The sequence below is a fragment of the Zootoca vivipara genome, chromosome 1 (assembly GCF_965207765.1).
Source record: "Zootoca vivipara chromosome 1, rZooViv2.hap1.1, whole genome shotgun sequence".
Taxonomy (NCBI): domain Eukaryota; kingdom Metazoa; phylum Chordata; class Lepidosauria; order Squamata; family Lacertidae; genus Zootoca; species Zootoca vivipara.
The window spans coordinates 19,433,232-19,448,359 of NC_142582.1; the positions used below are offsets into that span (position 1 = coordinate 19,433,232).

General features: G+C 41.8%; 1 protein-coding gene across 3 annotated transcripts in view; it reads right to left on the reverse strand.

Annotated features, from left to right (window-relative positions):
* The window catches only part of OLA1 (Obg like ATPase 1), an 88,295-nt gene extending 73,679 nt beyond the window's left edge, over positions 1-14,616 (reverse strand). Inside the window, exons 1-4 of one of the 3 annotated variants that reach the window (XM_035135106.3) lie at positions 14,480-14,616; positions 13,249-13,349; positions 10,475-10,618; positions 5,389-5,516 (exon numbers count right to left, since the gene is read on the reverse strand). In XM_035135106.3, the coding sequence (XP_034990997.1) occupies positions 5,389-5,516; positions 10,475-10,618; positions 13,249-13,349 (373 nt within the window). In that variant the 5' untranslated portion in view covers positions 14,480-14,616. Of the gene's footprint in view, positions 1-5,388; positions 5,517-10,474; positions 10,619-13,248; positions 13,350-13,477 lie in introns of all 3 variants that reach the window. The other 2 variants (XM_035135114.3, XM_035135097.3) reach the window with 2 other exon arrangements.
* Positions 14,617-15,128: the final 512 nt, after the last annotated feature.

Consider the following 15,128-nt stretch of genomic DNA (forward strand, 5'->3'; position numbering starts at 1 on the left):
TCCCATAGGAATGCATTGAAATTCAATTAATGCGTTCCTATGGGCAAAAAAAAATTCAAAAAAATTTCAATGCATTCCTATGGGATTCGCTAGACGAATTTTTCGTTATAAGAAAAGACCCGTGGAACGAATTAAATTCCACCCTTAGCCTTCACCTATGACCCGCCAAAAACAAGCCTGTTGCAATGGTAGATTCAAAATACTCATAGTGGCACAATCTTTCATACCTCAAGTGAAGCATTCCACATACACCCCCAACAAACAGAACCGTATAAGATGGAAAACTAAATCGCATGTTACACTGTAATGTAAAAGTTGCAACATTCCTTGGCTACAAATATTTAAGACACATGGGCCACGCAGAGACATCATGCAAAACTTAAAAGTGATGTGAACAACCAGAAAAAAACCGCAACAAGCCCTCTCCTCTCTGCTGCTAGTTACCAAGAGGGAGAAAAGGAGGGACACAGCAAGGAGTACTGTACAGAACTTTAATGCAGTGTGGAAGCAAAAGCAAAGCCAATATGACATTCCTGCCAGCAATGGGAAGACAGGTAAGCAATGCTTGCCCTGCCTGTGCTGCCGAACCAGCCACTGCTATTTACACACACACACACACACACACACACACACACACACACACACACACAGGAGGGGAGGAGTTGCTCATTTTCATTTCCAGAAGAATCCCATTATACCACATTACATCTCATTCTAGAAGCTCCGCAACCTTCAGGAGCAGCTTTATGGATGGCATGAGGGGAAACTGAAAGGCTCCAGAGCTTGTACAGCATTCCCCCTGCATCCATTTCAGTCCCTGCCATTGCTATCTATGTAATCTACTGCATAGGTATTGGTTTGCATCAATCAAAAACTGTTTGAAGGCAAGGTATTAGCCAAGTCTAAGCCTTGGAGCCTGGAAAGGAGATAGAAGATTTTAACTAATAGTGACATTTTCAGAACAGTGTCTAGGTATGTATAGTGGAAGATTTACAGTCCTTAAATCAAGAATAGTTAAGATAGTGCTCACTCTTGGCCAGCCTTCTAGGGGTTAAGTATGGCTAAACTTAGATGTGGGCATCCCACACTACTGCAAATGCACCACACAGAACCCAAATATACCTCTTTTCACGCCCCCAATACTGTGCCTACTTTTTCTTGGGGTGGAGGGAAGATAAATATGTTTCAGAGGCCTCAGGCCAGAGATTAGACACCCCTGCATTAATGAATAAAAATATATCCTACCTGAACGAAGCATTATACACTTACACTTCTGAGATTTTAAATTCATCTCAAAATGCCTGTGACACCTAAAGTTACAAGTTTTCAGAGATGTGCTAAAGTGTCACAGCGTAAATAGAGCTGCACAAACAGTGCTACTATAATTGGCAAAGGAAAGCCACACATGCTGAGGGGATGAGATGTGGCTCTTGCTTTGTTCACTAAAATGGTGGTGCAATGGAGTGTGGCTAAGTGATATCATCATACGTCTCTCCTCTGCTGCAAGCAGCTTCCAGCAATATCTATCAGCAGGGATGATTTCTACTTTGAGAACATAAAAATACAATGTGCCTGGGGAATATAGAGCTTGAAAAAAAGTAAGATGTTGCAAATGCTACACCCAAGTCCCTTTCGACAGAACTGGATGAAATTTTCATGCAAAGTTGCCCCTCTTGACTAAATAAAGTCTGCAAAATTTCAGACAAGTAGGTCCAGAGGTTTGGTGGGAGGTTTTTTAAAGGAACTGTCTATGATTTTGGGGGGTGGGGAGGGCAGAATTGGAATAAATTTACAGGATTGTTAGTCCCTTCTGAGAGGTTGAGTCCTGCCAAATTTCGGAAGGAAAATTGCAGCTAGCCTTTACAGTTGGGGAGTGGTTTTTAAAAGGATTCACTTATGCTCCCCTATTCTTCTATGAGCAACTTGTATAAAATAGCATACATGACAGAGATGTCCCTAAATAAGAAATCTGCCAAATTACAAATTGGTATATGGCAGTTTTTGTGCTAGGCACTTTTAAAGTTGACTTTGTTGGCATGGGTGAACTTAAAGGGATTTGCCGCCCTCCATCTAAGATGTTTTGCGGGCAACAACTTTCTTATGAATATGTGCTCCTGGGAAAATAGCCTGCAAATTTTAAGAAGGCTGGGTGTAAGGGCTAAGGAGTTCTGATGCATAAAATGAACAGCTTCAGGCTTGCATTCTGACGAACTGCCACCCAAAGTCACAAAAACTAAATGCCAAGCTGGCTTGACATGAGAGGATTTGGGACATGCTACACAAAGGCAGGACTTGAATGTTCTTGAACAGACAAGAAAAGTGTTACATTATTTCAACTTCCCTACCCTAAAACACCCTACCCAGACGCGGGTGGTGCTGTGGGTTAAACCACAGAGCCTAGAGCTTGCCGATCAGAAGGTCGGTGGTTCGAATCCCTGCGATGGGGTGAGCTCCCATTGCTCGGTCCCACCTCCTGCCAACCTAGCAGTTCAAAAGCACCTCAAAAGTGCAAGTAGATAAATAGGTACCGCTCCAGCAGGAAGGTAAATGGCGCTTCCGTGCGCTGCTCTGGTTCGCCAGAAGCAGCTTAGTCAAGCTGGCCACATGACCCAGAAGCTGTACGCCAGCTCCCTCGGCCAATAACACGAGATGAGCGCCGAAACCCCAGAGTCGGTCATGACTGGACCTAATGGTCAGGGGTCCCTTTAACTTTTACCCTAAAGCAATATTATTGGAGCGACCTGGTTAAAACCTGGTTTTCTCTGGTAAGAAGCAAGATGTGTCAGACACAAAAGAGCTTCCTGACGGTGTTTTCCTTGCATGACAAGCTTGGAGAGAAAAGTTTCAGGTTTTGCAGACACTGTGTCTGCAGTGTTTTAACATAGAAATCTCAAAAACGCTTTGGAGATCCCCTCTTCAGTTTAAAGAGCTTAAGAAAGATTCCTCTTTGGTTTGGATAAGCCCCAAATCCATCTGAAGTGGCCCACTTGAGTTTCAGGATAACTGAAAATCCAATGCACACCCCTAACTTTTAGTCATTGTAGAGGTTTTCCTGAAGTGACTGTCAAACCAACCAATCTCTCTCACGACACTTTGCATTTTAAAGTCACCTTTAATGCAGAGCATATTGCTTATTTTTGCTGTGACACATTCATGAAAGCATCATTTCTGAGTTCCAGCAGCATGTGTCGGCAAATTGCACTACTGATATACATTTTAAGTAAGAAAACTTGCCAAAAGTTCAAGCAAAAATGTATACGTAGCATTCAACTAATTGTGATTTGTTACAACAGTGTGTTAACCACAAAGATAACATCTAGATAAGCTGTCACCACCTACCAACCATATTATACAAAAAACTCAGCTTACAGGAGCTAAAACAAACAAGTCTTACAAAACATATTTTTTAAGTTGGAAGTGCAAACATATTCCTGGATCTATCTTGAAACTGAGCAGAATTTATATAAAAAATAAAAAACCTTTACAAACTAAACAAGTTGCCCTCAGTTGTGTTCAAAGATATATATATATATATATATATATATATATATATATATATATATATATATATATACCTGCTTTGTTCTGACCTCATGGAAAAAACAGAATGCAATACTTTATTTGTTCCAGAGGTCCGTTCTTAAGTTGAAACCGTTCTTATCCTGAGGCACGCTTTCACTAATGGGGCCTCCTGTGCACGATTTCTGTTCGCATCCTGGGGCAAAGTTCACAACCAGGAGCAGCTACTTCTGGGTTAGCAGAACTCGTAACCTGAAGCGTTTGTAACCAGAAGCGTTTATACCGGTACCAGAGGTACCACAGTAAAGGATGAGAGACCAATATTGTCTCACTGGCTCCCATGGAGAAAATAAGATATAAAGTAACCACCATTTCCTATCTAAAGTTACACCTCAACATTGCTTGTAACAGCAGACAACTGTTTAAAACTAGGTCTGAAGTAGGACTACAAGAGCTGAGTAGACCTGACAGCAATTTAATCTTTCCATTGCTTTACAGTGTATTGATCTTGAATAAAATTATTTTTCGCTATGGATGTTGTTAAGTTTATTTTGTGTAGCAGAACAATATCAACTTTTATTCCCATGGGAATTAACATTTGCTGAATACCCAATCTAGCACTATTCAGTAATTTAATATGAACTGACTCAGCAGACCAAATTCCAATAATCAATATCAATATTGATTTATTTACCTTACAGTAGAACTAACATCTGATCCTCATTGCATTCAAACCACAATTATCCTAATGAAATTTGCTTCACCAATATGTTTTTGCCTCTCATGGGGAATGGCAACTTCCTCTAACCAAAACCAAATTTAATCTGCATATATTTACACTAGAAATGTTCTGGCAGTCACTGCTTTCCCAAAATGAAAAACAAAACAAAAAAACTACTACAAATCCATAGCAGTGGGAAATTATCCTAAATATAACTTAAGACCAATACATACTACTTATCAGTGGCAGCATCTCTAGGGGGCCCTGGGGGCCCAAGCACCCACAAATCACATCTGAGGCCTCGCAAGACCTTGGAGATATTGTCCAAGGCCTTGTGAGACTTCGGGACCTGACTTCCAGTGATAGGTCCTGAGGCTGCAGGGCGCATGGTGTCAGGACGTCACATCACACACGCTGGGCACCCATAATCTGGGGTCCAAGTCGGGGCCTCTGCTACTTATTCTAAATGGATTTGACTTTTGAACTTCAAATGGTTATTTTCACTGGGACAGAAGAAACGTTTTGCCCCAAAGTATTTAGACTGGATGAATATTTTATTCTTTACGGTTAAATAATAATTCCCTAGTCCTATACCTTAATAAATACTGTTACCGTACCCAGCAATTTGAAATGTTGTGAAAAATATAATTCAGTATCTCTGAAATAAATTATTCTTCATGATGTACTAAATGCAAAGTATATTTGGGCAAAGCCACGCATTACAAGGGAAACACAATATTGGGTCCATATTTTCCAGCACTGAAACTCCACTAACAAGATATTTCAGCTTCTAGAGGGTGGGTTATTTTTTCTGATACTCCCTTCCACCTATATCCTCCTGAGCCCCTAAAATCTGCTTGGGTGGACTGGGGACCTTCTAGAATAGCATAGGGAATGGCTAGGGAGAGGGTGGCTTCAAGAGGAAAACTGCCAAAAAATGGGTTTTACCCACCCCTTTCTTCAGCAGAAGCCTCTACTGTGTTCTCCTCAGAATACCACTGTGGAACAAGGTTATCATATTGTCATGACATAATCGTAGCAGATTCACATTTAATATGGCTTGAGCTGCTTGTCTTTTGAGGCCCCAGTTCTTAGGCAAGCCACATACTTAAATAATATAAACATTTTTCAAAAGTAAGTTTACATACGCAGTAGATGAAAGATTCCATCACAGGCGCTAATGTGTGACAAAAAGGCATTTCCTAGTCCCTGTCCAGCATGGGCTCCTTTCACAAGGCCAGCAATATCGACTACATTGAGAAAGGCTGGAATTTTGCTGAAAGATAATATAAGATACTTGTAATTAGAAACATAGTTCAATATTATCACATATCTGCAAGTATCTTCAGAGCACACACCCAGAAAAAAATCAATGCTGGGATGGGGATCCTCCCATTGTTAATGGACTAATAATAATAATTTCATTATTTATACCCCACCCAACTGGCTGGGTTCCCCCAGCCACTGTGGGCTGCTTACAACACATACAAAACCACAGAAAAACACCAACCATTAAAAACTTCCCTATACATCATATAGTCCTATATATCCTCCATCTATATCCTCCATCATCCCTGGGTACTGACCATGCCGGCTGGGGCTGATCCAAGCTGAAGTTCAGAAACACCTGGAGGACCACAAATTAGCCACCCACCCTGTACTCTGAACACCCACATGCAGCTTTAAGTGAACAACTGAAACTAGTAATAAAGAAAACATAGTTACTCCTTGTAACTTCAATATTTGCTGTTGTAGACTTTTCAATTTGCAGATCCTGAAGTTGTGTAAAGGACTCTTTAAGAATTGAGACCTATCACATGCACACTGGTGGCCAAAATTGTGGAAACCTTTAGAAAAAGTTGCATTTCTAAGGTCTGATGGCTCATAACATCCATCTTTTTTATAGTAATACCATAAAATAATACAGAAAAAATGTGTATCATTAGAAAGAAAATTTAATGCAGAATATAATGCAACAAACTCTGTCAAATTATCTTTATTCTATTAAACGTTATAGTCCAATAATCAGAAAAAGAAAGCACAACTGCCTTATGTAACATGAAGTGGATTTCTTTAACTAAAAATTGATCAATGACAAACAGAGTGAAAAGAGTTGACTAGTCACCTAGAAAGCGATGTACGGTAGTAGCCCTGACCTGAATCCAAAAGAAAATCTGTAGAGCTGATTAAAGAAACCTGTCAGTCAGAAGCAAGCAAGGAATAGACCACAATTGATAGAAGCAATCATAAAATCTTGGTTACACGTTATAACACCTGATGAACTAAAATTCTTGGTTCACTCAATGGCATGCCGTTGTAGGGCTGAAATTGCAGCAAAATGTTTCCACACTAAGTACTAACAGAAATGATGAGAAGTTATTAAATACCCTTTATCATGGTTTTCTGTGTATAACGTATTTCATTTGACTATAACTTTCACTAGAATAAAGATAATTCAACAGTATATTGCATTATATTATGCATTAAATTATATTTCTAATGATAGATAATTTTATGGCACTATTCTAAAAATGACTGATGTCAAAGCTCAGAAATATGTATTTTCCAAAAGGTTTCCACAATTCTGGCCACTAGTGTGCATTCAACCCTTGTCCTTCCTGGCAAATAAGATATAAGGAATAAATTATTATTACTATTATTATTATTATTATTAAAGGTAAAGGTACCCCTGACCATTAGGTCCAGTCGTGACCGACTCTGGGGTTGCGCGCTCATCTCACATTATTGGCCGAGGGAGCCGGCGTATAGCTTCCAGGTCATGTGGCCAGCATGACAAAGCCGCTTCTGGCGAACCAGAGCAGCACATGGAAACGCCGTTTACCTTCCCGCTGTAGCGGTTCCTATTTATCTACTTGCATTTTGACGTGCTTTCGAACTGCTAGGTTGGCAGGAGCTGGGACCAAGCAACGGGAGCTCACCCCGTCACAGGGATTCGAACCGCCGACCTTCTGATCAGCAAGCCCTAGGCTCAGTGGTTTAACCACAGCGCCACCTGGGTCCCAGATATTATTATTATTAGCAGCTACTAAAATAATGGAAGTGGTCAATGCCTCTCAAGAAGAGGGAGATTTTCCTCTGGGCCTAAAGAGATGGTGGTAAACCTTTATTTTTAAAAAGCCATCTATAGGGAGTCTATGACTCTGGATTATGAATCCTAGATTACAGCCCCTTCAATGCTGGCTATTAAACAAGTTTTTAAAACCTATTTATTCTGAGCTACTTTGTGTTAATCATTTTAGGGTTTTATATTATTACTAGTTTTAAACTAATTGTTTGCTTGATATTTTGTTTTAGATGGGTGTGTGCTAGCTTTTGAAATGTTTTAATCATTTTTAAACTTTGATTGTATTATATTGGAATTATCCTTTTTATGTAAGCCACCCTAAAAAGGCCTTCCAAGTCTTTGAAACTTCCTACTGCTTTCTAACAGCAAGGATAAATCTTATTTTAATGGAACTTAAATAGCCGCTCCATAATATAAGTTGCCTGGCCAACTTACAAAACAAATACAAAACAACTTTCAAACCAAAAACTTATAATACATTTAAAATGATTTTAAACTAAAAGCACAATTAATACACAGATTTTAAATATAAGAGGATCAGATAATAATAAGTAAGTTGTTGTGTGTGGTTTTTAAACTCTTCCTCCAGTTCCAAAAAGACTACAAAGGTGCCATCCAAAAAGACTACAAAGGTGCCATCAAGCAAACCTGTATGAGAAGACTTTCCATAATTGGGCTACTACCAAAGAGGTCTCTCCCTGGTGGTTACCTGCCTCATCTTGGATGGTGGTGGCACTTAGACAAGGGTTTTTGAGGAAGATGTTAAGCTTCAAATAGGAAAAACCCAATTATTATCATATGGGAAAAACCAATGATTTCAGGTAACCTTGCTCCGCACCATTTAAAGCTTTAAAACAAGAGTGCATAACTTGCGGTCCTCCAGATGTAACTGAACTACAGCTCCCCGTCAGCATAGCAACAAGATCTGTATGGCCTCAGGTTAGCAACCCTTGCTTTAAAGCTTAAAACCAGCACTTTATATATAGAATTTATTTTAATCAGACTTCTATTTGGCAAACATTCATTTCCTAAAGAAAAGTACAACATAAGTAGTTTATATAAATATTTAATGTTGCTGACATATAGCTGAACTATGCACTATATCTAACATGTTTTGCAACACAATAGCAATAACCCAAGTTCTTATAGGTTAATAAAAATCTGAATTATATTTCTAATGCCATCTTGCCAAGTATTAACTTAAATCATAAATAGTTATTATTTAGTTTGTCTTTAGGGTTGGACAACTTTTAAAAAAATGATAGAAAATTCCTCCGGAAGAAAGGGGCATTTTGAGTATGTTAAGCTCCTGGGCTTAATAGCATGACCTTGAAATCTTCAATGTAATACCTGAATGGTTATTTAAAGTCAGAAACTTTACCTCATAAGTATTAGAGCAGGGTGGGGGATGTTTTTCAGGAAGAAGCCACAGTGCCTCATAGAATCATAGAACTGTAGAGCTTGAAGGGACCACCACCAGGGTCATGTAGTTCAACCCCTGCAAGGCAGGGAACTTTTGCCCAACATGGGGCTGGAATCCACAACCCTGAGATTAAAGAGTCTCATGCTCTACCAACTGAGCTATCATGCCTTAATAGTGGGCAGGACCGGAGACAAAAAAGGTGGATGGGTGAATTCTTGTCTTTGTACAGTAGATCAGATTTGGGGTTTTTTATTGTTTATTTAATATTTTAGGGCCATACACCTAAAACAAATAATTTCCAAACATACCACACCATACAGACAATTTCCAATAATTTCCAAACACATCACACCATGCAGACAAGCAAGACACATTATCACAATTCAAATACACAGCACAGCACAAGCACTCAAGAAGACACACAGCAGTGGCCAGTGAGGCATCCCAAGAGCCAGATAGAGAGTATTGAAGAGCCAAATTGGACTCCCAGGCCTGACATTCCCCAAACTTGTGTTAAAGAGTCTTAGTTCACAAAGGAGACATCAGACAATACTTCACATACTGTATATTCTTGTAAAAACTTTGGAAATTCTTACCCACAACCAAAACAAAAACTGAAAACACATCAAAATGTTTAGACACCCCCCAAAAAGTTATCTATGTATGATTATAAAAACTGGGATTTCTTGTTCTTTACTAGTGATCTTCAACTAAAAGAACGTCCTTTGGAAAAATAGGATATTTATTAATCTTTACAGACATTATATTCAAGTTAGCATGCCTTAACTCCATTAAAGCTTGGACTATAGAACAACCTAACTTCTTACTAACAAAAATGATTTAACAGACTATAAGATAAAAATAGCCAGGAGCTCAACATAGCTTTTTTTGAAAATGCAATTCCGAAGCCTGTTTACTCAGAAGCAAGTCCTACCAACTGCAGAAGACCTTCTCCCTGAAAAACATCCTAAGAATAATGGCTTAAGTTCTCTACAGTCAACACCAAAGAGAGCCCAGAAGATAATGCTACACTATACAGAATGGTGATAGAATGAGATAGGTCACAAAGTAGAGGACTCTGCAAGAACTAGTTCCATTGGAGAGAAATTTGTTTGATCCCAGAAGGCCCATCAGCTCATATAACAGCAGTGGGAAAGTAGTGGGAATTGAGGCTCTAAATGTCAGGGGCAACTTCAATTAGAACTTCATGTTAAAAACTAAAGGAACAAATTGTGGTTTTAATTTCTTGGATCACTGTTCACTCTGTCTTAGATATAGGGGTATGAAGAAAATAGGCAATAGTGAAGCTTTTTATGTGATCTACTTTAAAGACAGACATCTAAGCAGCCACTTGTATGTGGTAAATACAAATAATATCCAGGTAAGGAGAATTTTGTAGATGGAAAAACAGTCCTTCCCCCCCTCTTTTCAGCTCTTCATGTGCCACAATGGCTTTCACATGTATGAACAAGCTGGCTAAAAAAAATTTCAGGCATGTTGACTTGCTTGCAAGATTATTTCAAGTTGCCTGAAGAATTCCTCTTTTCAAACTATGAGGTCCTCTCACTAGATTCTTGTTCAAAAGCAATCCTTTTTTTTAAAAAACCAAACAACACAACTTCAAAACACTTAAATACTTAGAAATGGATTTTGCAAAAATATTGCTTATTGAGAAGCTTATTTCTTTACGTAGAAACAACCAACTGATAACATGTGCAGTACTAACCTTGGAGGTTTGTGGTACTCGCAAAGGAAATCAAATCTTTCATCTGGTACAGGTACTCTGCTCTCATTTGGATCAATAGTGCAGAAAGGAAAGTTCTCTGCTGCAGCTTGACTCTTGGTTAATACATTGAAAAAGGTAGATTTCCTTAAAAAAAGAAAAGGTTGCAATATTTGAGATCAGCTTCCCAATAATACCACATGTGCAACATTATATAGTGTACTTTTGTGTTGGGCACTGGGCACTGCCATGTCCTTTTATACTTTTAATGCCGCCTATACCTTTGCATTATTTTTGCATAGACAGCATGGGAAACATCTACCGTATTTTTCGCTCCATAAGATACACTTTTTCCTCCTAAAAAAGTAAGAAGAGCTAAAGGCTAACAAGAGGGAAAGAGAACCCACTCAGCAGCTGATTGCAAGAGATGGGGGGGGGAGAGAGATAAGAGAAGCTAGCTCCCTTCCCGGCCTCACCCCCTTGCCCAGGCCTCCATGTTGTGTTTCCCCAGCGACATGTGACTGACTGATTAGATTATCTGTCTGGAAACTGTAGAAATGGCTCCCTTTCCTTTCCTTTCCTAAAGAAGCTGCAGAACTGTGAGTTGAACTCCAAAAAAAAAACAGGATTTTTTCTCCTTTGCAAGGTAAGCTGCACAACTTTGAGCTGATGCTCAAAAAACGGGGCCTTTCCCATTTGCAAAAGAAGCTGCACAACTGTGAGCTGATCCCCCCAAAAACGGGGCTTTTCCCATTTGCAAAAAAAACTGCACAACTGTGAGCTGATCCTCAAAAAACGGGGCCTTTCCCATTTGCAAAAGAAGCTGCACAACTTTGAGCTGATCCCCCCCCAAAAAAACAGGGCTTTCTTTCCCCCTTTCCTGCTCTAAAAATTAGGTGCGTCTTTTGGAGCGAAAAATACTTTCCAGGTTTCCACTGGAATCCCTCCAAAGTTGTATTATCTATAGCTCTGCAATTCTTTAAAGTTTCATTTCAACTTCTTACCCACTGTAATGACTTTCTAGATTTGGACAGCTCATGTTCAGGCTTTGGTTATCACATTAAGCGCCCTACTCAATCATATAGAAGCTCCATTTAGTCCAGCATCCTGCTTCCCTCAGCAATCTACCACATGCTTCTGAGAAGCCCACAAACATGAAAATACCCATCTGCCACTGTAACTTCCCAGTTTTCTTCCAAGTTTTCTTTCTATCTGGGAAACAATTATTCATGTTGAAACTTTTTTAAAAAAAAGAAGAAGTTGCTTTTGCTAAAATAATTTTGGTTTAATGCACCATTATGGCATCAATGGCATAATCTGAAAGAAGCTTAGGTAAAAGCAAAGTCAGCCTATTTACTCTGAACAAAACTGGCACATCAGCAAAAACTTCTTCTACCAAAGATGAGTGTGTTTTAGCTTACATTGGTTTCTAACTCAAAGCACTTATTTGAAGACCTGAAGTGCAATAATGTATGCACAATACAATTTGTGACCACTATTTTATCACTATCTCATGACAGAATCTCTTACCACAAAAATCAGTGGTGAAATTCTTATGTATCTCCGGGTCTCTTAGATCTTAGCCCATCATAATTCCATTTAGAAACAACTTTAAATGCTGTCTCCACAGTACTATTCCCCCAGTTTCAGCTATACTGCTCCATTTCCAAAACAGGCTCCTTTCTGTTTGTGAACCACACCAACATCACCCTTCCTATATTACTATTGCTACACATCTCTCCACTACTATTTCCCAATATTTATCTGTCAATTTGTCAATTCTAAATGCAGACTTCACAAGCTCTAGAGAGAGGCCACAGCGCCAATTCTCCAGAACATCTAGTACACTGTTGGCACTAAATACTGAGAGAGAGAGAGAGAGAGAGAGAGAGAGAGAGAGACCCCAAAAGAAAGATTGTTTCTATATAAACTGTGCCCCTTCTTTCTGCGTAGTATGATTACCTTTATCAGGTAGAGTTTAATTACCTAACTAAACAGAAAAAATGTTGACAGTCTGACAAGGTTCTTTACCTTCATCTCTCCACCCGCTTCTATAAAAAGTTATTACAGCCCATTCTGTAGCCATACAGCCAGATGGGCGGGGTGTAAATAATGAATAATTATTAGTAGTAGTAGTAGTAGTAGTATTCTGCATGGATCAGCCATAAAAAGGTTAGAAGCTGTCAGCTAATGTGCTTTCAGTGCAGCATTGTTTTTAATGCTAAATGTTTAAACTTCCACACATCTTTAAACAATTCAAGGAAGCTGGTCTAACAAAAAGTGCCTATATGAAACAAAGACTTGTGTTCTTTTACACATACCGTAGTTCCAATAAAAAATTACTATTCCTTTCCAGATAATTTACAGGCAAAGTAACATCACAATAAAAATCAACTGTTGAATAATTAAGGTTAAAATGTTTGTAGAGAAAATTCATTTATTTATAAAGGTATTTCCAGTCATTAAAATAAGTCCATTTCTTATCAGCTATCTATCAATCTATTTATTAAGCCCAGTTCAGTAAAATATATCTACTATTTTCAAACAGCAACAAAGAACATCTGTGGTTCTTCAAATTTAGACAAACGTAGCTCAAAACACGTTTTGTTCAAAAATGATCTAATTTAAGTAAAACATAAGCATGAACTTAAAATCATAAATGCTAATCTCAACCAATATTTCACAGTGTACATACTGCAGCATAACACTAATTTATTCAGGAGGGCCTACTATCTTTAGGATGACTAAGCAAAGTTTATCCCCCTTTAATCACCTACCCAACATTTGGCAAGCCAACAATGCCGATTTTCAGGGTTGTCCCGAATCTTCCAACGATTGGATGTGGCTTGAGTCCATCACCTCCCTTTTTGGGGGGCATCTGAAATGAAAAACAGAAGCCACTTAAATCCCAAACTCCCTTGCTTACCTCCAGGACTCCCAAGGCAACGTGCGTTCTGATACATAAACTGAGGTGAACATGTCAGCTTTCTAAAACATGCCCAATACCTTTTTGGGAGCCATGGCATCTACACATAACAGCAAGGGAAGGAGAATATCCTCTGGGATGCCCAGGGGCCAGCCGCCAGCCAGGCACAGGGCTGTGCATGGCACCCTTCTTGCAACCACAAATTCCAAGGCAGCTGGAATGGGCTGCTGCAAAGTCCCTAGAAATGCCGTGCTAAAAATAACCGGCTCGGATCCCAAAGGACGGGTTGAAATTCAGCACCCGTTACGGCTCCACTTCGGAGCCTGACGTGCTCGGTTCTGAGTGGCAGCCGCAGAGGCTTTCCCGGGCAGTCAAACGAGCTGGCGGGAGGGTTGAGCGGAGGGAGCAGCACACCGGCAGGGCGAGAAGCACAACTTGGCGGCTCGCGGGGAGAACAGGATCCTACAGCAAACCCCGAAGCCGAGGGAGCCAACACCACCCGCTTTCCTGCCAGCACCACGGGAAAAGGGCTCGGCTATCGGCTGCCCTAATTCGCTCGCGACTTCGCTTCTCGCTCAACCTCGCGGCCTCGGGCGGCAGAAAACAGCGAGCGGCCCATTTCCCTCAACCCACCCCTCCGCCTCACGAACCGGGCAAGGGGAGCACCTTCGCTTTCCTCCGCCCCTTACACCGGCACAACCAGTAAGGCATGCGGCCCACCCCACCCCAGGCGGCTCGGCCACGGCCCCCAAACCACAGCAGGTTGACAGCAGGTGGCGGTGGGCAAGCGGAACCCGACGCAGCCTCAGAGGGTCGCTTCCCAGCCACGCAACGCACCGACGGGCGGCAGCAGCAGGCCTCTCTCTCTCTCCAGCCGGCCCGGCCCGCGTGGCAGCCGCCGCCGCAATAACTGAGGGAGGTACGGGAGCCGTGAGGCGGGAAAAGCCGATCTGGGCCTCCGCCTCCTCCGAGCCGCCGCCTGAGAGGCACGCGGCGAATAATTAAACGCGGCCACCCTACCCCCACCCCCACCCCTCCGCCTCCCTCGCGAAAGCCGCGCGGGCCCAGCTGAGCGTGTTCACCGTTGCCTGTGAGGGGGGAGGAGGGACGGTTGGGACTCTCGCTCGCTCCCTTGCTCGCGCTCTCTCCCACCGCGAGACCCCTCGCGCGCGCGGACACGCTGCCTGTCGTCCTACTCAGCCAAGCAGCCTGCCAGCCGGCGGAACAGGCGGGACGCAGCTTCCTTATTGGGCGGGGACTCGGCCCGAGGGCAAAGGTCGCGCAGGGAAAGCGGAGGGACGCAGGGGGTGTGCGTGCGCGCGCGCGCGCGCGTTTGGAAAGACTGGGTTGCCTGAGTACGTGCCTGCGCGAGGAGAAGGAAGGGCGGGTCTCGCGAGGGGTGGGGGCGGGAGGAGACAGGGAAAGGTGCCGCCGCCGCCTCTTACTTCCGCGTGCTGGGATGCCAGACCTGGAAAGACGCAAAAGGAGATGGAGATTCCCGTCTCTGCACGTGGCTCAAAGACTCTCATCGCTTCCCTGCTGCTACTTCCTGCTGTGCCACCTCCTCCCGACTCCGGCGCGTGGTTACTCAGGGGTTTTGCTGCCTGCCTGGAATGGAAACTGCATCAGCCGGTGTTCCCAAACTTGGGTCTCTCCAGCTTGGTTTTTTTGGGGGGACTGCAGTTCCCATTATCCCTGACCACTGGTCCTGCTAGCTAGGGGTGATGGGAG